Source organism: Lytechinus variegatus, chromosome 3 (assembly GCF_018143015.1).
Source record: "Lytechinus variegatus isolate NC3 chromosome 3, Lvar_3.0, whole genome shotgun sequence".
Classification (NCBI taxonomy): domain Eukaryota; kingdom Metazoa; phylum Echinodermata; class Echinoidea; order Temnopleuroida; family Toxopneustidae; genus Lytechinus; species Lytechinus variegatus.
In genome coordinates this window covers 1,739,762-1,764,378 of record NC_054742.1, presented here as the reverse complement: position 1 = coordinate 1,764,378, position 24,617 = coordinate 1,739,762, and the positions used below count along the sequence as shown (strand labels likewise).

Genomic DNA, 24,617 nt, shown 5'->3' with positions numbered 1-24,617 from the left:
ACCGGTATGTCAAATCACCCCCATTATCTACCTAGTTCCTTTTTTAATACAAATTTGATGACCACATCTAAAAGGTAAAAAATTGGTAATTAATCATTGTCCTATTTTTATTTTTGGAGCATTCACCTTTGCTTGCTGCATATTAGATAACATATACTCAAATATTCAAACATTAAAACTCACTTCAATCAAAATATCATTGGAACCAAATGAACTATAGTTTGAATTTCAAACTGCTTATATTAGTTAAATTTTCAGTGCTATGCTTGTTTAAATTTTCTCTATTTATCCAAATCAACTTCTTGTTAGAGTGGAAAAGCCCTTTAACCCTTTTCCTGATATGGCAGTCCAGTGGGTGCATATAATGTTGTTTATTGCATTGTATGATACTGTATCGATTTCATTGATGTACTTTTAATTACCAAAATAAATAGTGATAACAACAAAAAGCTACTGCTACTGGTAAATGAAAAGTATTACCATTCTGTATCTGAGCAACCTTCCGGGAAATTTCAGAGATCACCTGACGCCGCCACTTCTCGGCCTTGGGAAGTTCTTCACACTCGCTGGCGAGGTACGGACGTCGCTCCTTCATCTTTGTATCGCCCATTTGTGCATTTCTGAAGCGGGCCAAAGCCGTCCTATTGACCAATATACAAATAGCCATTATTGCCATGATTCAAGTTTGAATGATGCAGGACATGTATTTCAGTTGTTCGATTGGGATTCACTTTGACAATCTAATGAATGAAACTTGATAGAAATACCTATAAAGATTCCATTTTATTAACAAAATTGGAGTTAAAGGAGAATTTAACCTGTGGGACAAGTAGGCTCATGTGAGAGTTAAAAAAATAAAGAATAAGATCAACAAAAGTTTGAGTAAAATTGGACACAATGAGAAAGCAGACCTTCATTTTTTGAGGAGCACGCTCGTGCTGTTGCTCCTACCGTGCTCCTAAAAAAATAAGAACAAAATATTGCGCTCCTTATTTAAAAAAAAACCTTCACCAAAAGTTGCTAAAATTTAACACTTAACATCTTTATATTCATGAAATACATGTAGGCATATATGGCATAATTCCTTGAAATTATTTTGATTTAGTTGGAAACTACAGAAAAAATGAAGAATATTCACCTCTTTCTTGACTCTGATTTATGATGTTAAACTTGGTAAATATTGTAGTCTCATATGTAGATTTTCATGGTATTGACCAAGTGTAAAACAATCAATAATGATGAAAACAATCAAACGATCAACAATTGTCTTCAGCTAATGTTGCAAAACCATGAAAGTCTAACTTTTACATGTACATGTGGGACTTCAATATTTACTGATTGTAACATCATCGATCAGAGTCAAGATAGAGCTGAATATTCTTCATTTTCCTGATAGTTTTCAACTAAATCAAAATAATTTCAAGAAATTATGAAAAATAGATGGCTATTTCATGGATTTAAAGATGCAAAATGTGAAATTTTTAGCAATTTTTGTATTTTTTTAAGAGCACAATATTTTGTAAATTTATATGTAATGACCCAGGCCTAGTTTCATTATAGATTAATCAATAGCTACACAGCTATTGCATTTACGATTTCAAGAAAAGTATACAATTTAGCATACATGTAATGTATTAAATTGAGCTCCTCTTGGAGAGTGATTCAGAGGAGCTCAATTGAGCTCCTTGAAAAAATAAGGAGAGTGATTTATTGAGCTCCAAGATATTATAAATGTGAAGGACTGAGAATGTTATGTGCATTTGAATGTTGAGAACACTAATGCTTTATAGATCCACCCTTTAGCAATAACAAGATACCAGATCTGTGATGTCACACCCTCTGTATTTATCTGCGTCACACATGTACAACTTTCCCCTTTGGACACTGAAAATATAACCGCCAAAGGCCCAAACATCTATAGTTTTTGGTTGTTGATTCTAATGATAGAACAAACAATTCATCCATGATCTAATTTCATATATTTACATGCCATATCATAAAAAAAAAACTGAAAATGAAATAAGCTTAATAAAAGAGAAAATTTAAGTGAAATATACTAAAGTAAATAAAATGGGGAAGTGTACAATTGGACATCACAGATGTTGGTCGCACTGCGAAACATACACTACCAGTCACCATTCTTTGACTCACTATTACCTGTTTCGGCCAGAGAACAATAGAATCAGTGGACCAAATCTATTGCTAGGATTTACATAGCATCAGTGAACTCAATATTCAAATTCTCATACCTTTCTTATTATCCTATTAATGTTCCTGAAACTTTCATTGATTGTTTTCTTAGATTTTCTATTTAAGGTGAATTCAACTGCTTTAAAATGTATCATACTCCTTTAATAATCAGTGCTTAACAATATTTATTAATATACAATACCTTGGTTATCATGACTAGAGAGATATATTTTCTATCAGCTTAATGAGAGGGTGAGTGGTTCAATCAATTACGAACATATGACTTTCTAATTACTTTATGTACTTATTGTAAAAAAAAAATCTTGCATCTCTAGTCACACTTTGTGTAATTCTTAAAAAAAATACTTTATAAGATTATACTCACATAGCTTTCTCTGAATTTCTTGCCTGGAAAGAAAATGTTAAAAAAAATTGATTGTAAAATGTGTTTAATATTATGTGAATAATTTGAAAAATATCAATATAGGTCTATATACATGTACAGTATCACACAGAAGCTGCACTATATAAATTGACCTTAAAATCAATGATGATGAGAAGAAAAAGAAGGGGATAGAGAAGGAATGGGAGGAGAAGGGGAGGGTGTGGACGAGATGGAGGAGGGGAGAACGAAAATTGAGAGGAAGGAGGAGGAAAAGTGAGAGGAAAAGGGAGGATAGTAAGAGTAAGGAGAAGTGAGAGGAAGGAGGAGGTGGAGGATAAGTAGAAGGAGAGGGGATGGGGAGGAGAAATAAAGAAAGAAAAAATTACGAACAGTATTTTACAGCAGAAAAAAACTAAAAAAATATCACACAAAAAGAAAATTAAAGATGAACTTAACAAAAGCAATAATGAAATATAATGAAAGAGACATGCAATGGTCAATGCTAATGCATGGCCACTCAACTCATCTCATGAACCAAAAAACAATATCTTCTTTTTTCTCCACTGCGGTCGGAAATCATCAGCAATTATTATGCTGCAGCAGTGCAGGGCTGAAATGTGACAGATTGGCTGTAGAAAAAATGGCCAAATAAAGTGGGCCCCTGATGACTGAAAATGGAGGGGGGGGGGGGTCATCAAAGCAAAGCGGCACCTTGGGCACGTCTGCAACAGCCAACATGATCCTAAAATTCACCACATAGCAGCTCCCCCCCCCCTTCCTGGGAGACAAACAGACTGTAAGTTACTTATGCCTATATTGAAGACAGTGAAGTAAAGTATTAGGCTGAGCTGAGTCTAGAAAACTGGCAGCCATCTGTTTCGAGGATTTTTTTTTTGCATTTTTTAGTATTGTTATTTCTCCTTGTACACAGACGGCTCGCGATCAAGCAGCTGCCATTAGGGGGTTGATAATACCTTAAATAAACTGATGGGGCCCTTCGATTTTTTGTATTTATTTCAAAAAAATATAAAAAAGAATTGGACAAAAAAACCCATTTATATTCCCTTTTGGCCTTAAATGCAACAAAATTGGAAAAAAATAAACTTCAAAGGAAAAAAAAAGCACATTTATTTCCATGGGTAGAGTCTGTCGTCAATTTCAGGACCAAGATGGCAGCTTACATAGTCCAACAAATGCTTGGAATCCCATGAAGATATTAATTATAACCACTCATCCAGGAACTAGGTTATATAGGCAACATAACCTCATTCTCAGCAGCATACTGTGCAATAGACAAAATTTTAATTGCTATTTTTCCGCCCCATCCCTCGTCCCAACACTAGATCTAATGTCAGAGGTAGATTAATATTTTAAGGGTATGTAGCCTAATAGAAAAAAGGAAAACTTAACACAAATAATGGAATAAAACTCACTGACTTTTCCAATGCAATGCGATGATACATTCTTCTTTTCAAGAGCTTCTATTGTGTTCAATAGTGACAAATCGAAAAAGGCAAAAAAATGCACAAAACCATAGAGGTTTATCACCTGTTTGGACCAACCCTTGCATATGATGCATTCTGGTAAGGAAGTTTTGATAGCCTCTATCAAGGTAACTTGGCAATTTTGTTTCGTTTCGTTCTATTTTATCACTTGTGCTCCATGCCCCTTTTCATTCGAAAAGTTCTTATTTCAAATATGTTATTACCTCTGTCACGATCTCAAATTGCTATTCTTGCTATTCTTTTTCTTATCTTGCATGCTTTATATCGTATCCTATGCTGAGTGCGTAATTTCATAACTTGTGCATATACCAAAGTGCACTAAAAAGATAAGAACAGATTGTAGATAATTGGTATTCTGAAAATGTTCATACCTCTTATCTTTCTTATCTAATATTTATGATAATAATTACGATAGCTAGAGGGTTATCACCACTCATAATGTTCTCATTCTTTTTTGCTCAAAATCGACGGCCACTGCGATAAAATGTATGGTTGTTTTTATTCCTTCCCTACTTTCTTTCATTCACCCTTTCTTTAAATTCTGTCATTCTGCTACATTCTACTACAACAATTATTCTAATTAAAAAAAATTGTGAAAAAATATTGAGTGTTATGGGAGAAAGAGGTCACTGTTGCTGGATCTCGGAGCTTCCAAATACAGGCTTCACTGTAACAGGTATCTGTGGGGAGAATCAGTTATTCTGTCTGTGTGGTCGCTACCATTAGCTTTCTTTTATTGAGCTTAAGAGAGCATTACGGCATGGTACGTAAGAGTGTCTATGGATAGAGGAGGATAATGACAAATTTCCTGATATTTTAAACGATTTTTGAAAAAATCTTGCAATAAATGAAAATATTTCATGAATTGCAAGTGAAACTAGGACTAAGTCAGGAGAAGAAAAATCTATGTTTGGTTCTGAATAAGGAAAGGCCATAGGGTAGGTTAAACTCTTTTACCTTAACCAGCATAGATGACAAAAATGTGATTTTCAGTACGTCTCGTAGTAATAGTCCCATCCCCTATATTCGCTGTTGGTCGAATGGTAGGCGCAAACGAGTTATTATAACCAGTTTCAATGTGGGAATTTAGGGTAAGAAATTAGTCCATATATTATTACAGCGCTCATAATAATATGCACGTTGGTAATAAGTAAAAAGTGGTTATATCAGGTTTTTTATAACTTTAGTATTTTTGCCATTGTTTTGAGTCCCTGTAGTAGTACTAGTCCTAGACCAAAAGCTTCAGTCTCTGTATTTTGGTTGTTCCGCTGAACTTTGTTGGCTCCACTCACCAATATATAGACTGAAGAGCTTGGAGGCCCATACATACAGCCAACGTATACGTGAACTAACGTTTTATAGGTCGCGATTTAAAACTGTTTTAAAGCGAAATTTACAGTTTCATGGTTTCCATTATCAATGAAATATAAATAACTTAAGTAATTGTGTACCTTGGACCGGAGTTATTGAAAAAATCCTCTGGATGATTGAGAAATCTTTCATCGAAGACATAGTCACCTGAGCTAATGGTTTTTCTTGCAAGTTGCCATCTTGAATGACGTCATTATCCTTATTAACTCTTTAATGTCTCGATATATCGCGATTATAACTAGTATCGCTTGTCTTTGTGTATTGTATCATATCGTACTATTGTTTTGCTTGTATATGGAGCAGATCGTATATTATCGAAAGCAATATCGATATCACACTCGTAAATTGTCAACGCCCTCTCCGTCCGTTGATAAATATCTCATATTTTGGCTGCCATTTTGGGGGTGATTCTCGAGACCAAGACGGTACCAAGACAAGTAAACATCGGTAAAGTACCATTTTCCTACCTTTTGATATATTTTTCATATGTCGTTATTTGTTATATATTATATATTCATATTTATTAGGTAGTTTCTAAATCCTTAGACTGTAAATTCAATGTAAAAAAGAAAATTGAAGTCTGAACAGTTAATCGGCGAATTGGAGGAAGTGATAACACATGCGAGCTCACACTAATGAACTACCGTCGGGTATGGGGATTATAGTGAAATGTCAAAAATTGTTAAGGAAATCCCCAGAAACAACAGTTATTCCTGTCTATACTAGTCCTAGATCGAGTTAGAACTTTGGTCTCTGTAATTGGTGAGTGGAGCTGACATAGTTCGGCAGAACAACCAATATAACAGAGACCGAAGCTTTTTTTTATTTTAGAAATCTGTTGAAACACAGCTAACCTCGCACCAAGAACCACATTTGGCATTCTTGGCAGTCGATTTCTAACTAACGTTAGCCATCTAGTTGGTCGCGCTCGATCAAAAGCTTCGGTCTCTGTTATTCTGCTGAACTCAGACGCTGGCACCACTCACCTATTACAGAGACTGAAGTTGTAACTCGATCTGTACTAGGGACTCAATGGCCATATGTTTATGTATTTAAGTTGGGATAAAACAGGGAAGTGAAATTGCATGACAGCCGAAATAAGTCACTGTTTTTTCCCCTGTTTTGGTGTATTTTAGGTCAAATCGAAATAATAGTCTTTATTTTGGTACAGTTCTTTTTATATATTTTTATGAAATATGGAGAAAAATCAATGAGCCCCATCAGGGGGATTTTGGCATTGTTAACCCCCTAATGCCATGGTGGCTGCACGATAGTGACCTGTGTACAAGGAGAAATTGAAAAAAAAAATAAACAAATAAAAAAATGTTAAAAAACTCCTCAAAACAGATGGCTGCCAGCTGTCTAGACTTTTCTGTGTGAGGCGGCATATAATGAACCCTTGAGCACTGTTGACTGTAGCTGTTGAGTGCAAGACAAGTCAAAAGTCTGAGATCTATGGTCTAAATTCAAACTTACCTGTTTAATATCATAACCTTGTTCATTACCTAGGTATGTTGCAAAAGCGCCCTCTAGGTACATTCTGAATGAGGCATTGAGTGTGCTTGCTACAATTGCAGGGCAAATGTGGAAGCATTGCTTTGTATTGTGTTTGCATGTGCAAGGAAAGGTTATTACCCATGGCATCATTGTTTTTACGTAGTTGAATGTTTATGGCAGCTGTCTAGACTTGAAAAAAAATCTCACTCGGTGATCTTGCGACTCTGTGTGCTACTGGAACTTTGGCCTTGCTTTCAACCTTTTGCTATTCACATTTAGAGGTATCATCCCACTCTAAATGGTAATCATCCCGATAGAGCAACATTTTAACTATTGTGGTGAAATTTGAATGAAATCTTCTTCTTCTTCTTCTTCTGGAAACAGTACAGTCCACCGTCTGGTGTATTGTTGTACTGGTGAAAAGCAACGTGCAAGTGTATGTACATTATCCGATAAAAAATTGCTTACAGCGTGCAAGTAAAAACAACCACCCTTATTAATGGAGCTGGGTCTTTTGTACCTCTTGTTTAAAGACATGTAGAGAGGTACAATTAACTGTGCTTTGGGGGAGGGAGTTCCAAAGTCTTATTGAATCTGGGAAGAAGCTCCTCTGGTAGACAAGTGTTCTGGCAAAGGGAACAAGGATCTTCTGAGAATGACCTCTATGCATAGATGTGGATGGAGTGAGGTAAGTAGGTGGGATGTCAATGAGTGAGTTGGTAATACAGTAGATCATCACCACCTTGGCCTGTGCCCTACGCTCTTGTAAAGTTGGCCATTTGAGCTGGTTCAACATGGCTGCAACACTGCTTGTCCTACAGTGATCATTACAGACAAAGCATGCATAGCGTCGCTGCACCATTTCAAGCTTTTTTATATTTGCTTGCGTGTGAGGGTCCCATATTATGCTGGCATACTCCATGATTGGTTGCAGGAGAGCTTTGTAGCACAGTTCCTTGACCTTTCTTGGACATGGCCGGATATTTCTCTGGAGGAAGGCACGCGAGGAGTTGGCCTTTTTGGTTACAGCATTTATATGTTGATTCCAACTGAGGTTTCTCTGCAGCTCAACTCCAAGATACTTTGCTGTATTTTTATCAGATATAGTCTGTCCATGGATGAAGTAAGGCTTGATGATAGGTTTGCGCTATTTGTGACATAAAAGTATTCGACACTTTTGTGGATTAAATTCCATCAGCCAATCTTGCTCCCATCGTTGCAAGGAGTCAAGGTCCTCTTGAAGACGAATGGCATCTTCCTCTGTCTTGATGTTGGCATAAACCATGCAATCATCAGCAAAGAGACTTACTGTTGAGTTATTGGAGAGATACTCTGGCAGGTCATTGATGAAGATAAGAGCATTGGCCCGAGGACACTGCCTTGCGGAACGCCTGATGTTACTTGGCTGGTATTGGAGATGGATCCGTCCAGTACAACGCGTTGGGTCCTATTTCTCAGAAAGTCAGCTATCCAATGGTGAGTGTGATCTCGGATTCCATAAAATTGAAGCTTGTGTAACAGTAGTCCGTGCGGTACTTTGTAAAATGCTTTAGAGAAGTCAAGGAGTATCATATCCAGTTGACCCTTGTCATCAATGGTTCTAGCAAGATCTTGGACGGCAAGAATCAGCTGAGAATCACAAGATCGTTTCTTGCAAAAACTGTGTTGAGCATCAGACAATACATTGTGGTCTTCAAGGTGGGTCATGACGTCACTAAGAACGATGTGCTCTAGAATCTTACAGGTCACAGATGTCAGAGAGATAGGCCTGTAGTTCTCTGGTTTACTACGGTCGCCTTTCTTGAAGATGGGGACAATGTTTGCCGTCTTCCATTCAGCAGGGAATATCATGATCTAGGGAGGCTTGAAAGAATATGGAGAATATTGGTGTCAATTCGGTGGCAAGTCCCCTCAAAAGTCTGGCAAATATCTACTGACGCTAAGTGTGTTTCTTATGTCCCTGTTTCGGCAGCGTCTGTTATTTTTGGGAGTGTTGTTAGGCACTTCCATATGCCAATGTATGCGCATTGTTGTTTTCTATCAGTGCACTTTGGTCCCAATTAATATCACAACTTTTGGCTTAAAAAACAAAGGAATAGAGTCTACATAAGAATTGAATACGGTATGTGCGGTAGGCGATTTATGCGACCTTAAAACTACAATAACTTTCTTATTTCTGGGGATATTGAGATATGAGATGAGCTCTAAATGATGCCATGAAGAAAACTCCTTATTTCTAGGATTTATTTTTTTTGCAACATACCTACATTACCGGTACGGTAGGCCTATATACAGTACAGGCGCACGGCCAATATTGGAGACTGTCTCCCATGAGAGAGATAATCTCCAATATCAGAGACTTTCATAAAGAATTTTGGTATCCATTTTCAGAGACAGTCTCCAGTTTTGGAGACCAATTTTCTTTGTTTACATTTGCTTAAAAAAGATTACCTTGGCGGCAAATAAAAATGTGATAAGCAGATTCCTCATGAAATATTACCCCTTTTCACCATCTACTTTAAAAATTCACCGTCTACTTTTGTTTTTATAAGGATTTTTGTTGTCATCCACACACAAAACAAATGGTCTTCTGACCTCGGTGGGACAAAAGTTTGGGTGGAAAAAATCATACTTTTGTTGGTGTTGTTTCTTTTGTTCTTTTGCAAAGCAAGTCTCCAATATGGGAGATTTTCTCCCTTATTGGAGAGAGTCTCCCATATTGGCCGTGCGCCTCTACTGATATACAAATAATGCATGCAGCTGAGTGCGTTACTAAAGTAAAAGTGGAAATGCAGAGCACGCGAGGTTTCTTTAGAATTAGATAGATGCCCCACTGTGCACGAGCAGCTTGCGGCGAGTGCCCAGTGTGCATCATCTGAAGAAACAGAGCTTTCTCTGTATTTACTTTAACGCACGACAGAGCGAGTGCATTATTTGTTTTATAAAATAGCAACACAAACAAATTTTTAAAAAGGTACAGTACAGTTTTGTTGCTGGACTTCTCCCGGGACTTCTACCGCACTGGTTTGCTCAAGCGTGCAATATCAATTTTCGTTGCGCACCTTTTGCACTGCCCTGCAGTGCACCAAAAAAGTTGGATGTCATGTGGCGCGTATTGGCCAATCACGATGCTCAAAAATACAGAGCTAGAACCTATTTTATAACAATACATATTTCACAATATCATGGGACTGTAACTTAAGTCTGTAGATTTATAGCAGAACAAAAGTGCATTTAAATTCACATAGACGAATCATAAGTATGATGAATCACAAATATAATATGAAAAAGTATGCGTACCATTTTGTGTCTTTATTCTTCTGTTTCGACCAAAAAGTTTAACAGCATAAAAGCTGAGTCGAACTCGAAGCTCGAAGAGTCCAAGCTGGGTACAGTTCGGCTGCGTCGCGACGATCAAACGAAATGCGCGAAAAGGTACAATAGACATGATTGGTCAAACCTTTGGACCTTGCGAAAGATTGACCAATAAGCAAGTTTCAAACAAAGTACGATACCAGTGTGCAGCACATGTGTGAAAACTGCTACTCCGCAAGCAAACATCTTTTGAGCTGTTTGAACTTTTCTTGATTTCTTCATTATTGAAAATGGTAAAGAAAAATAGTATATTATTGTAGCAGTTTTAGATTTTATTACATTTTCATTTCAAGTGCAAAATCAACCTCAGGCTCAGCTCCGGTCCGCTATGGCTCTTCCGGGCGCGACACTGTCTAACTTTCTGCGCGCTGCGGCTTCTGTCGGCGTCGAAAATCGTCCGCACCCGCTCCGTGCCTAGGCTAGTGCCCGACCCGTCGACGTGATCATTCATGCTATGAATGATCACGTGGGGAGTGACTATACGTACAGTAATGACTTTCAGTCCCCAAAACGCCCCAGGCTAAGTGTGTAAGCAAAGTCAAGTGAATGGAGGTGGAAATAATGTAGGGAACCGTGTGTGTGACTGAATAAAGCGCTGCTGTGAAATGAACGGTGGTTCCCAATATGATAATGCCACAAAATCATATTTATATTTTTTTATAAATAGATTATAAGTACTAAAGTAGGCCAGAAATATTTAGTATGCTTGTGTTTTAGAGATTTCTTGTCCAGAAATATATTTTAACACAAAAAATCTTGAACATGATGAATTGACGTACCGTAAGGGCACTAGTATTCAACCCGTTTGGAGAGTTTCCTCAAATATATATAGAATTTACCTGAATTTCAGACCCGTCTTATTTCGAAGAGCAAATGCTGATTATTCTTTTCCCGTTATTTTTTTCTCCAACAAGTCGACTGTGTGCGCGGGCGATTGAATTATATGGCGATGATTTTTGGCACTAGTATTCAACCCGTCGGCACTAGTATTCAACCTAGCGATGAAAGATGGTCCTGTCTCTCAATCTGTCCTTGTCCCATCCGACTATGGACTAGACCATTTAAGATAAGACCAAACAGGAATTAATCAAAGCCAGAGACTAAAAAAGATCTAGATCTAATTTAGCAATCTAAACCCTTTTGAGATTTGCTATCTATCCTCACTAGGTTGAATACTAGTGCAATTCAGTGCAAAAGGCCATCGCCGCATAATTCGATCCTACGCTCATAGAGTTAACAGATTGATAAAGAAAATACCGACAACAGATTACCCTGGAAACAACAAAGGTATGAAATTAAGATAAATTCCCAATTTCTAAATATTTTCGGGAATATGTCAAAATCTTTGAATTCTGCTGGGTTGAATACTAGTGCCCATACGGTACCGTACTACTTAGACCAAAAGCTTCGGTCTCTGTTATGTTGGTTGTTCCACTGAACTTAGTTGGCTCCACTAACCAAGTACAGAGACCAAATTTCTAGCTCGATCTCTGTACAGGGACTCAATGGCCATATGTTTATGTATTAAGTTCAGATAAATATTAAAACGGAATTGAAGTTGTGCAACAGCCGAAGTAAGTCGCTGTTTTTTCTCCTTTTAAGTAAGTTTATTTTCCCCTTTTTGGTGCATTTCAGGCCAAAACAGAATAATAATCTTTATATTGGTTCAGTTTTTTTGTATATTTTTCTGAAATAAAGACAAAAAACAATGAGCCCCGTCGGGGGGGGGGGGGGAATTTGCATTGTTAACCCCCTAATGGTGGCTGCACGATGGCGAGCCGTCTGTGTACAAGGAGAAATTAAAAATGTTAAAAACTCCTCGAAACGGACAGCTGCCAGCTGTCTGTGTGTACTACATAGAAAATAGTTTTTATTATTTTTCCTTTGTCACTTGTGATTATGAATTATAAAAAATATTACAGATGGATTCTAATTTTACATTTAGAATAATCAATTCACGATTTTTTTATTGTGAATTCTGATTTAATAATGTAAATGATTTCATGTTGTTTATCTTTTTCATATGTTATATATAAATAATGTGGAAGGAATGAATATGATTTTAAAACAAAAAGAAATAGAAAACAATTTTGCCTGCTTTAAATTTAATTTTAAAAAGAAATATCAAGATAAAAAACAAAGCTTTTTGTCATGCGGTAGATACCAGGCAACTATTTTTTTCTGCCAAGCTTCAATAAGCTCCAATCACCATTTGTTGTTCAATTCACCGCATGGCAGTAGCGTACGCAGGGGGGGGTTTACATACAGGCTCACAGGTGGTTCAACCTGAAACCCTTAATTTTTTCACCAACCCCTCATCCTTCCCCTTTTTATAGAAAAAATAGGTACGAAATGACCTCCAATTTTGTGTTAAAGACCCTTTTTTTTCACCTCAATTTTTGGGCTCTCCAATTTTTGTAAAATATCTATCCAATCAATCGTTGGCCTGAATTTCAGCCACTTCAAGCTTCGGCCAGGAAACTTTAAGTTTGATCTCGATGTTGTCCTTCGAATTATCAGTCAGACGTTGCATGATCAGCCAATATCGCCATAGTTTGAAATGGACTGAAGTAACCGACTGAAAGATCTGCCTGGGGAAGCTTGCCGTTGCGTTCGCAAGACTTTTACTTTGGCCGCTAATTTCAGTCAATATCAAAACTATGGTTATAGCCCTGTGCCACACCGTTGTCAGAGAATTCAAAAGTATAACTTAAAGATCAAAGCTGAAATACAGCCGTTCCTGATGCCTGAATAGATGTGGCTGAAATTCAGGTCAAGGATTGATTAGATAGATATTTGGCAAAAAAATTCGGACAAAATTTGAGGTGAAATTAGTTTCCTAACACTGCCAGGTCGGCCAGTGCAAAACTTCATAAGTGCCATATTTTGTTCAAAACGTCTTGCCTTGATTTTTGAAGGCTTGATTTTATTAAAAAGCTTTTTTTTTCATCAAACTAGCAATTTGGCCACTGTCATGAGACATGACTATAACGAATAAGTTAGATCTAAATAAAATCCAAAGGTTTATCCATGATTTTGCCACTTGCACAATCATGTGTTTGTGTAATTGAGTTTTTACAGGTGTGTATCAATCAGATGTGGTTACTTTCAACTGGGACTGACCTTTAATGTCACCAAAAAACCTGACCAGGACTAGAACATCTGCATCAATTTGTAAGTTCCTCACAGAGCTGGCACACTATACAGTATTATCCTAACATCTATGGAGAAAGGGAATCATAATGTGTGATGATGTAAAAAAAACTCTGCTCAGCAAAGTCTCCAGGAGGTTCACTTCACCACCGTAGATGCAAAAATTAAGAGGTCATGCGGCCCCATCCCCTTGCCAGGTTTGACTTTGCTGATTTCCAAAGTTTCTCAGTTACTACTAGTCTTGACACACAAGACATTGTGTACATGTCAAATAGGTGAGAAATATTTGATTTTCATTTGCTCTGTTTACATTATGACAGTTGCGGAGGCAAGCTCGTCAGAGGAGGGAGTATTTATTCCGAAAATCTCAGGAAGAGCAAGAACGTATCATCAGGGAGAGAAAAAGAAAGTTGAAAGATGCTCTCGATGGTAGGTTTACGGAAACTTGTTCTTATTTGATAAATCTGAGTTTTCCAATGTATTCACACTCACTAGAAATTGTAAATAAGTAAATTGTTTTTTTTATTTAGGTAAATAAGTGGGAAAATCCTTGTGAAAATACAAAAATATACCTATTTATTTTCCTGCACAATAATATATAATGGTATACCAGTTATGATATGTATGAAATTCATATTTATTTGAATATATTTATTCAGTGCTTTATATAATTAAGGTGATTTACTCAGTGTCTTATTTATAATTATTCAGCTTGTAACCTTAATTTGATAATTTCATCCATTTCATTTTTTTAAATTTTATTCATTCAGAAAACAAGAAGATTCCAACAGAGTTACAGAAAGATGCACTAGCCCTTCAAAAGGCCTTGGCGTTTGATGATGATGGAGGAGAAGGTAATTTATACAGTATTTAACATGAAATATGACAGTGATGGGAATTGACGGGATGCAGAGTAAGTGTGTTTTAATTAGTTGACTCCAGACTTAAATGCTTAGGGCACTCTCAAGTCAAGGAAAGTAAGAAAGCGTATGTGGCAATGTATGGATTGTACCAAACAGTCAAGTAACATGACATTACCGTTAATATTGTTTGTTTTGGCGTCACCTGTTCTTGGGAAGCAAAAAGAAAACTAAATCACTATGACCCGCTGGTTTCTCCTATCGATATAATTGATGTGGGCAGAGTGCTGGCTTGCCACTTTTCTGGGGTTTCCCTCTTATTTAGTGCAGTAGGTTCTTAAAGCAGAGTTGCTAATTTTCCGGATTTTTCCGGAATTCCGGATTTTTTCCTTTGCTGAAAAATATTCCGGGAAAAAAAATCGATTGTCAAAGTGAAATCCGTAAAAATTTCCCCTCCAAATCTTGTCACGGAGTTTGCTGCGGAGAGCGCAATTTCAATTTTGGATGGCCAATTTGCGCAGACGGAAAATTATTAGCGTTGTGCGCAGCATGAAGTTTAGCTGGTACTGTACTTGCACGGTACGCGCGAGCAATACATTGTAGCAGTTGCAAACGCCGCTCTATACCCTGCAGGGATACGGGTGTCAGCGCTATCCCAGTCGGGCGAACGCCCGGTAGAACCGCTCAAAGCACGGCCCGGTGTGGCTGCAATTGCCTGCTGCTGCGTGAGTGATTGGTTGTCTGCCGCGGGATTTCAGCTGAAAACCTATTTGCTACCATGAAATATGTGTTCTCTGGTGCGTATTCATCAATTCATATGTGTGAACTATCCATCATTTTGATAGAAATTGTGATATATGGATTTTCAATAGTATAGGATTGTCTTGTTGATGAGTACAGTGAGTGAAAAAGGGCACCCCAGCTGCTACATACACCCGTCCCGAGTCGCACCCATTGGCCGCAGCATATTAACCCGCAGCAGGTTAACCCGTACCGTAATGAGTACGGGTTACATGATTTTTTTTTTTTTGAGCACCTTTCTTGCCTATGATATGAAGTTTATTATGTCATTAATTATTTGTTATGTACTACTGTAGATTAATGATTTCAGCCCTCTAAAGAATAAGAAAACGTTCCAGCTTCAGGGGGCTTCGCCCTTGACCCCGCCAGGGGCCCTGGGCGGGCCCCTGGACCCCGGCCTGGGTTTTCAGGATTTGTTTGAGCTATCAGTTAGCATCTCTGTTAAAGGGATGGTCTGGACTGAAGATATTTATATCTAATTAGAGTAAAATTCACAGAGCAAAATGCTAAAAAAAAATTCATCGTAATCGGATAACAAAGTTATTGAATTTTAAAGTTAAGCAATATTTTGAGAAAACAGTTATATGCACATGGTCATAAATATTAATTAGGTGGGCTGATGATGTCACATCCCCACTTTTTTCTTATGTGAGTACCTGAAATCATCATTGTTTCATTTTCAGAAATGTGTAAATGATGTGTCTCCATTATGATGAAATAAGTTGCATCAATAAATAAATAATGCTCTTAATCAGTTGCCAATCCAATTGTTTTAGTTCTTGGTAGAAAAATTTTGAATAAACCTAATTTCATATAATACAAAAGAACAAGCAAGGATATGACATTATCAGCCCACCCAATGAATACTCATGAAGACATGCCTAGAACTGTTCCAGCAGAATAATGCAAATCTTTTCAGCATTTTGTTCTCTGAATTTTACTATATTTATTGAGATGTAGGCTAAATATCTTCAGCCCGGATCACCCTTTTAACATGCAAATGTGGTGACTCTTCTACATGGGGCTGTCCAAGGGACAGAGTGTCTTCCACAGTAACATAGCCTGCGTCTATGGAAAAGGGGAGGGGCACGCTTACAATGCAGGCTTTAGGGTGAACCTGAACCCATGACCTTTGGTTTGATAGGCAAAAGCTTTACTGACTGAGCTTACTCGTTCCATCAAATCTGTTGGTTGGAAAACTTGACTGCCTTCTGATGATGGACAACAACCCCTATGAAGGCCTTCCCTTAAATGTTTTTTTGTCTCACCTGCATAGCAGAGCGAGACTACAAGCGCCGCTTTTCCGACGGCGGCAGCATTAACATAAAATCTTAACCTAAGGTTAAGTTTTTGAAATGACGTCATAACTTAGAAAGTATATGGACCTACTGGGTAATTCATGAAACTTACACATAAGGGTAATGAAGTATTACTGAACATCCTGCCCAAGTTTCAGGCCAAATGACCAAGGTCAAAGGTCATTGAGGGTCAAGGAACTTTCTGCATGTTAGGGGTATTTGTTGAATTACCATCGTAACTTTGAAAGTTTATGGATCTAGTTCATAAAACTTAGACTTAAGAGTAATCTAGTATCATTGAACATCCTGTGCAAGTTTCAGGTCATATGACCAAGGTCAAAGGTCATTGTATTTGTTGTTCATTTGTTGAATTGGTATCATAACTTAAAAAGTACCCGGTATATGAATCTAGTTCATGAAATATAGACATAAGGGTAATCAAGTAAATGATTGTTTTGCAAACATCTTAGATCACATGATCGTTGTCAATGGTCATTTTGGGTCAATGGACAACAGATTTTATTATCATTATGAATATTTTTATTTGTGAATAATTATTCAGTAGCTGTTTTCAAAGTCAGCACTGTTGCTATACTGAATCGCGTAATGCAGGCGAGACTGCCAGAGGCGTTCCACTTGTTATTAATGTGTGTTGAAAAGGTATACTTGATTTGTTTTGTTGAGCACCACTGTAGAATATTAATTCAGCACATATTTATAATTATAGTTCTTGTACAGAGTTTGTCACTGAGTTTGATACAGTTAGTTTTATCTTTTGTGCAACAGGGCCCCGATCTTTAAATTTTCAAACAAGTTAAAGATACTCTGAATTTTATTTTTTTTTACTACTCTGTAACTTAAATCTGACAGGATATTGTAAACAAGTCATCTTCAATTGTTTTCTTTTAGAACTGAATCACATTGATGATGAATATAGGTGGGCTGGTGTAGAAGATCCTAAGATCATGCTGACAACATCAAGAGATCCCAGTTCAAAATTGAAGCAGTTTGCCAAGGTAATGATTTTTAAATTCAGTTTGCATGATGATAGCTGATTATAATGAGGCAGTTTATGGATCCACAAGTGGTTTGTCCTGGATATATAAGTTTTGAGGGGTAGAGTTTAATGAAAAGGAAAGATGCATAGTGAACACTTGTATACCACCTCCACACAAAGATTTTAATGAGGTATACAGTACTGGAATCAGTATAAAGTTTAGTAGTTGGTTAATCCATTGCAAATCTTGCGACATGAAATGATACCTCAGTTTTGCCTTGTGTTCATGAAACTTTGTATACATATACTTGGAGTGAAGACGTGCAACACTAACAGTGCAAGACACTTTTTGATTAATGTGTCAGGTACAGTGTTGCTGTGGTAATGGCATATTATGACAAGAAAACAGAAATATGTTTCAGAGCCAAGTACTTCTTTAGTTGCCAACTCATTGATTATCATGTTTTTATCAAGGGAGTGAAGTAAAGAAACATATTTTAGAATTAATTGGTGCCCAGACCTAGACTTTGGATGTCTCTCTGGCTCCTGCTAATGTTGAGTAATGTTTCAAAGATGCGATGGCTTGAAGCCCATAAAAAGATGATGAGGTAGGAAGGCTTTGCATTCCAGGCAGGCACTTTGACTGTCCTTCATGACATTACAATGACCATTCAAGTTCATTGTTGCTTACACGTGATCCTAAACACACCCTCTGTTAATGAATTGGAATCTTCATACGGCACCTGATTAAAACCCTTTATACGAGTTCTTGAGTCATTTTATGTTCTTATTCTGTGATTTGTGAGTGATTGCTTATTTCTTCTTTTTTTCTCTCTGTTGACTTGCCAGGAGTTGAAACTGATTTTTCCTAATGCCCAGAGATTGAATAGAGGGAACTATGAAATCAGTCAGCTGGTTCAGGCTTGTAGAGCGAATGATGTCACTGATCTTATCATGGTCCATGAACATAGAGGAGTTCCAGGTATTTATACTAATCTTCAATTCTCCTCACTCCATCAAGCTGTTATAGGGGTAGCTTCCCCTATTGAGATTGTGCCCGTAAACTCGGCAAAGGAAATTGGCACCTGTGTTACGTGTGATGTCATCTCCTTTCTTCCATTTTTAAATGTTAGAAAATAATTCATTATGTGGTCAGTTGTGCTAATCATGCGTTAATCAGAAATTTTGGTAAAAATCACTAAATGAAATTATTTATGAGATTATAATCCAAAATGTGAATTATGATTTCATATGATTCCAGCATTAATTTATTAAAATGTTATCCATATTTTGATGAAGATATCGTGTAATATCTTTTTCAAATACAACTAAGAATCCTTATTTGAAATTGATATGGATTATGTTCGTATTTCCTTTGTATATATGAACTCTTGTGTACTGAAAGGGGTTTGACAGAGGTAATAAATCTAATATCTTTTTTGTTTGTCCTGCACAGATGCATTACAAATTTGCCATCTACCCTATGGACCTACAGCGTACTTCACTCTCTTCAATACAGTACTTAGGCATGACATACCAAAGATTGGAACCATGTCAGAAGCCTATCCTCATCTTATCTTCAATAACTTCAAATCAAAGCTTGGTGAAAGAGTAAGTATCTGGGCTCATTGATTATATTAAAATGTCTCATTCAATTTTGCATTTAGTATGGAATCATTTGATGGTTCTAATGAAAACTTAGCTTGTTTGTTCAGGGGCCCGTTGCAGAAAGAGTTGCAATCAATCGCAACTCTAAAAATTTAGGCGCAACTTGATTTTCAACCAATCAACAGCGCGCATTTTGGACTTGCGATTTATTTTTTGGCTTGCGTTTAAACACAACTGCAACGGGCCCCTGGGCTGTGTCTTACAAAGAGTTATGATTGAACTCTCTTCAGCTCTGCCAATGATTAATGTATAATTTTGACTGCGAAAATCAAATGTCCATCTGGCCTCAATTCATCAACCTGATAATTTGTTCTGCTCTTTGCAACTTCGCTGATATACTTATTTATTCTTTGTTCTTGTCTTTGCAGGTGATGAGCATTCTTAAGTATTTGTTTCCTGTACCAAAGGAAGATAGTAAAAGAGTCATCACATTTGCAAATGAGGAAGATATTATCTCTTTCAGGTAGATATCTGTCCATTTTCCATATTTGTCTTCTCTACTTTGTTCCCTTTTTGTCTCACCCACCAGAGGTGAAGGCGAGACTTAGGGATCCAAATGTCGTCTGTTGTCCGTCCGTCCATCCGTCGTCCGTCTCTTACGACACCTAACTTCGCAGCGCTTTTGCCTTGTGGTAGTTATGAAGTACGCTCTGCCTCTCTCCCTCTCCTTTCTTTCATGTTACAGAATTGGATACTTTGAGGGTGTTTGTCTTTTTGTAAATATATGATACATAACTCATCGACAGTTGTATGAGGGATGGATAGAACTAGGATGAAAATAATTATGTTGCTGACCAATTTGTATAATATTATATTGGATGGCTCAGAATGGAATACCAGAAATTTTACAAGAGTTTGGGCAGATATTCCATGAATTGCAGATGACTGAAATATTGGCCCTAACTAGTGGAATTTTCTGGTATTTCGTGAAATAGAGCCATCCAATATGATTATTATCTATCTTACCCCCTCCCCCCCAAAAAAAGAGGGAAGGAATATGATTGAGGAAGTCACCTCACTTATGGCATCATCACATAGTAAGATCAAATTTGATGGTCGGCATGTGCAAAGATTATTTTATTATATCCCTTAAGGCCCTTCATGGTGTTTAAGGCTTAGGTCTGTTCCTGGGTCTTTCATTTGCAACCCCGAAATGGTGTAGATCTACTCAAATTTGCACCCCTGAATGGTGTAATCTTCATTACCGTATTAGCAACCCTAAATGATGTAAAAAGAGAGAAAAGGCTACCCTAATGGGTGATTTACCAGCGAACGGTGCTGAAATGCAACCCTTTTTGCCAAAGACGTCGATGATGCCTAAATGCTGAAACAGGACCCTTTTTGATGCTTTTTCTGGACGCAGTTGCGTAGCAGGCAATGTGGAGAGTGATGCGGGCCCCCCCCCCCTCCCAGGTTATTTGTGATTTTATGTATGTTAATAAATTTATGTATGGACAATAAATGTATTTAATTCTTTAACTGACATTTAGTTGGATTTTTTTTTTGGGGGGGGGCAAAGCATCTACATGTATATATATGGCCTGTGCAATTTCTGCAAGAATACATATTTTGGGTCATTATTTTTCAGAGGTTCAAGTTCATCATTTTATTTTGATAAAGAGATTTTGATTAACATCTTAATCAGGTGTAATTACACTTACAGACTCAATCCAAACTTAGCTTCTAAATTGTATGTACTTTTCTAATCTCTGTTTATCTGTCTCCATGGCAATTTATCTGCAGACACCATACGTACAAGAAGGTAGACCACAAGAATGTCGACCTGACCGAAGTGGGACCAAGGTTTGAGATGAAACGTAAGTGCCATGCTTTTGTCTCATTTCACACTGTGTGTTGTTTCACAGTAACCATATCTCTCATTCTTGGTCAGTATCTAAACAATAGTCATTTGCTTTTGTACTCAAGTGAGCAGAATGATATATTTGAAACTATATCTTTGCATAGCACCAATAAGTTTGTAAAACTTATTTTGGGACTGTTGATGACCTATTTTGAGGGGCTAACAGGTATCTAGTGAAGCAAATTATAAATCACTTTGTAATTGAAAGGAAAAGGTGCTACTCATTGTATTGGATTGGATTGTGTTCTTTGATGTTAGCAGTAAATGTTTTTTTTTCTGTAATTTTGTAATTGTCTATTGTTATTACAAAGTAAAATATTAATTTTCCAAAATAAAGAACTCTACAAAATGATCTTGGACCAAATTTTCCTTGTGAAGTAATAAAAGATGTTAAAGATGAGTCAGATTTCTTGATTCACATTTATAGATCTTGATGTAATTTAAAAAAACTACTTCTCTCAAAATTTGACTATTTTTGAAATTATACAAGGAAATGAGAAACAGGGTATGCACATGTATTGCATAATTATTATGCAAGAATAAAAAAAATTGAATATCTAGTAAGATAAATCTGACTGCATGTATTTGTTTAGTTTTGGTGATTTTTTTAGTGGGTTAACCCACTCTCTCACTCCTTCCCCACTCTTGTTATAGGCATCAAATAGTCCTGTCTTGTGGAGGTTAAAATAAAACAGTATCTTGAAAAAGTTCCATGACATTTGCTTTTGAGACAATTGCTCCGCTCTAAATTCCACACACTATTAACTTCAACCCTGGGATTAACACTATTCACTATCCTAAACCTAACATAAAACTCTATTGCAACCCTAACCCTTTATCTTAGACAAAATTAAACTTGGTGCAAATGTCGTGTCACTCTTTAAATACTATCCCTTTATCACCTATAATTCTCCCATGCCCATATTTGTCTATCCTGAACAAAGTTCAGCAGAGACCTAGTTTTACTTTTCCTGTTAATCTGTTTGTGTGTTACAAAATGGTTTGTTATGCTTGCTATAATTTCTTTATTCTGCTTTAATTGTGTTCATACTTGTTGCAAATGATCCTTGGGTAATACCATATGTGTGCCTTTTTTGTGTGGTAATGAATAAAATGAGGTCAAAGGTCATCTAGGGGTCAAAAGGTCAAATGATTAAATTGTTCTTTTTCCTTTTTTGATATAAATTTTGTTTAAACTTTTAGCAAATTACATTAGGTAGTGTCACATACATACTTACAAAGCTTACATAAAATGCCAACTTTGGGTCATAAGGTTATTTGGCATGTTTTATTGATCGCGAGACTCGTGGTTTTGAATCACCTTGACAATAGAACAAATGATAATAAAGGATGAAAAACAACACACAAATTAATCCCAGTTGATGTCTCTCTTTGTAATGAGCAAGACTGGTGGTGTAATGATGTCACTGTCACAGTGCTAATGATTATCTATTTATTCTGTTGTATCTCACCATGTTAATGATTAGCTAGATGCCCAACACTCACTAATTAACATTGATTTTCTTATGTGCATTTGATTAGTAATGTACTTAAAAATGTGTACCTTCATTCTTATATAGGGTTTTATTTTGTGTGGTTTTGTTAACTTTACCGGTAGATCATATACATGTATAATGAAAGGAAAGTTACAAATAATTGTTCTTAATACAGTACTGGATTGAAGACATCACAAAAAACATTGTTTTTTTTTTGCATTTTAGAACCAGGCCAATAATACACTGACTTCAGTAGAGGGCTAATTATGTATTCATGAGGGCATATCTGGGGCCCCATCGACCGATTCACACCAAATTTTGTTGTAGGTATTTCATCATGCTCGACCAAAATATGGTACAAAAAGCGCTGAAATGCAAAAAGTGTAAATTGATGACGTCACAACTTGGTACTATATAGTTTTACTATTTTAACCAATTTTGAATTGAAATATATCTGCAGTGTATTCTTTTGATGTTTTTGTGTTGTTAACTTATTCAACTATTCTTTTTTCGACATCATTATACGTCTTCTCTTTGTATGATCTGCTTTCACTCAACTCTAACTAGGCTGGGATATTTTGGTAGATCATATGGGGGGAAGGGGGAGGGGTGGACCTCGTAGGCCCCCTTGAGATCTTGGCCATTGACCGTGTAATTGTGCAAAAAATTGGCATGCAAGTTGCCTAGGACATCATAATCTACAAAATTTACTCCATGAAAATTGCTATTGATTTATTATACTAATTTATGCATAATTAGTATGTAAAATTATACTTTTTTCCTCTAACTCCTTTTTATAAAGCTACAAATGTCCTGTTTTTGGTGTAGAAACTCTTTCTTATGTTCTAAGCAAATGTTGCGATATGGGATTAATTTCTTATTGTTACCATATATTGTTTTTGCACCTGCTTATGTAATATGTATTTTTTTTCCTTTTCCTTTTTATTGTTTTTTTCAATGAACTGTGTCTGGGACTCTTTTGTGATCATAAACAACATAAAATAAATCCATTCAGACGAGCAAAAGTAAAAAAACATTACATTTATAATTTTTGATTGAAAACACAATTTGCATTGACTTTTTACACAAAATCACATTTTTAGATATTTTTGGTCTGACATGCATAAAATGTTGCATAATTCCAGAATCAAATAACCGGGCGTCACAAATTTGGTCTCAAAAGACGCGCAAGACTTGAAAGTAAGAAATCAAGAGCATCTTTATTATTGGTCAGAAAAATTTGTGCGGCAAAAATATTGTGTTAACTGTTGGGAGGCCCTCTTAGTCCCCCCCCCCCCCCCCCCCCGGCCTAGAAAGGGTTAAACGAGGGGTCTCCCCAAAACAGTAAAGTTGGTTAGAAACTTAAAAAAAACTTAGGAAACTCTAAAAACCAAGCATAGCACTGCAAAATTTGTAAATCAAAATCAAATTAATATTGTGAAGTGATGACATTTATTTTTTCCCACATCGGTGGTGTGCAGTGTTGGAGGTATACAAATATGGGAGCAGATACAGTATTTTGACACACCTCACTATTTCTTGTCAATTTATTTGAATTACATAAAGACCTCCAATCATTTAAAACATGGTTTGATGTCTCATTGTCAAATCAGTCAGTATCTTTAATAATTTTATTAAATCAAGAGCATCTTTATTATCAGATGATTGAAAGTTCTCTCTCTCTCTCTCTTTCACTCTCTCTCTTTGTTTTTTTCTTTCTCTCTTTATCTCTCTTTGTCACTATTTTAGTATATGAGATCCGCTTGGGTACAATAGACCAATCCAATACTGCAGAAGTTGAATGGGTGTCTAGGCCTTACATGAACACAGCTAAGAAACGCAAGCATCTAAGTAATGATTGACAACACATTAATCAATCATTAATATTCTACCATAATGAACCAGAAAGAATAGCTGGAGTCCAAAGCGATCAATTCATTGGTTATCAACAGAGGGAGATTTGATAAATTGTGAGTGTGGAGGCATGTGAAATTAGTGAGAGTAATTTGGCAGGCTATTTCATGTTTTATTGTTGGGGACTACGCCACGGTTCACAGGAAGAGGTTTATTTCACTTTAAGTGGGTCGCGGTAATTGTTTGCTTAATATGACAGTATTCTATAGTACATAAGTATCAGTGTTATCGAAGGACAAAAACATA

At 36.6% G+C, this 24,617-nt stretch overlaps 2 protein-coding genes across 3 annotated transcripts in view; one reads left to right on the top strand and one right to left on the bottom strand.

The window, feature by feature from the left end:
- LOC121409950 (pre-mRNA-splicing factor ISY1 homolog) overlaps positions 1 to 10,341 on the bottom strand; it is a 39,148-nt gene extending 28,807 nt beyond the window's left edge. Inside the window, exons 1-3 of one of the 2 annotated variants that reach the window (XM_041601744.1) lie at positions 10,249 to 10,341; positions 2,576 to 2,598; positions 481 to 641 (exon numbers count right to left, since the gene is read on the bottom strand). In XM_041601744.1, coding sequence (XP_041457678.1) covers positions 481 to 641; positions 2,576 to 2,598; positions 10,249 to 10,251 — 187 coding nt within the window. In that variant the 5' untranslated portion in view covers positions 10,252 to 10,341. Of the gene's footprint in view, positions 1 to 480; positions 642 to 2,575; positions 2,599 to 6,927; positions 7,203 to 10,248 lie in introns of those variants that run through there. The other variant, XM_041601743.1, reaches the window with a different exon arrangement.
- Positions 10,342 to 10,512: 171 nt separating this feature from the next.
- On the top strand, positions 10,513 to 24,456 carry LOC121409948 (U3 small nucleolar ribonucleoprotein protein IMP4-like). Its single transcript, XM_041601741.1, has 9 exons — positions 10,513 to 10,556; positions 13,797 to 13,905; positions 14,247 to 14,330; positions 17,345 to 17,451; positions 18,282 to 18,414; positions 18,889 to 19,043; positions 19,469 to 19,563; positions 20,844 to 20,917; positions 24,207 to 24,456. Exons 1-9 carry the CDS (start codon positions 10,554 to 10,556, stop codon positions 24,317 to 24,319), a joined length of 873 nt encoding a protein of 290 aa, XP_041457675.1. The 5' UTR covers positions 10,513 to 10,553; the 3' UTR covers positions 24,320 to 24,456.
- The last annotated feature ends 161 nt before the right edge of the window (positions 24,457 to 24,617 follow it).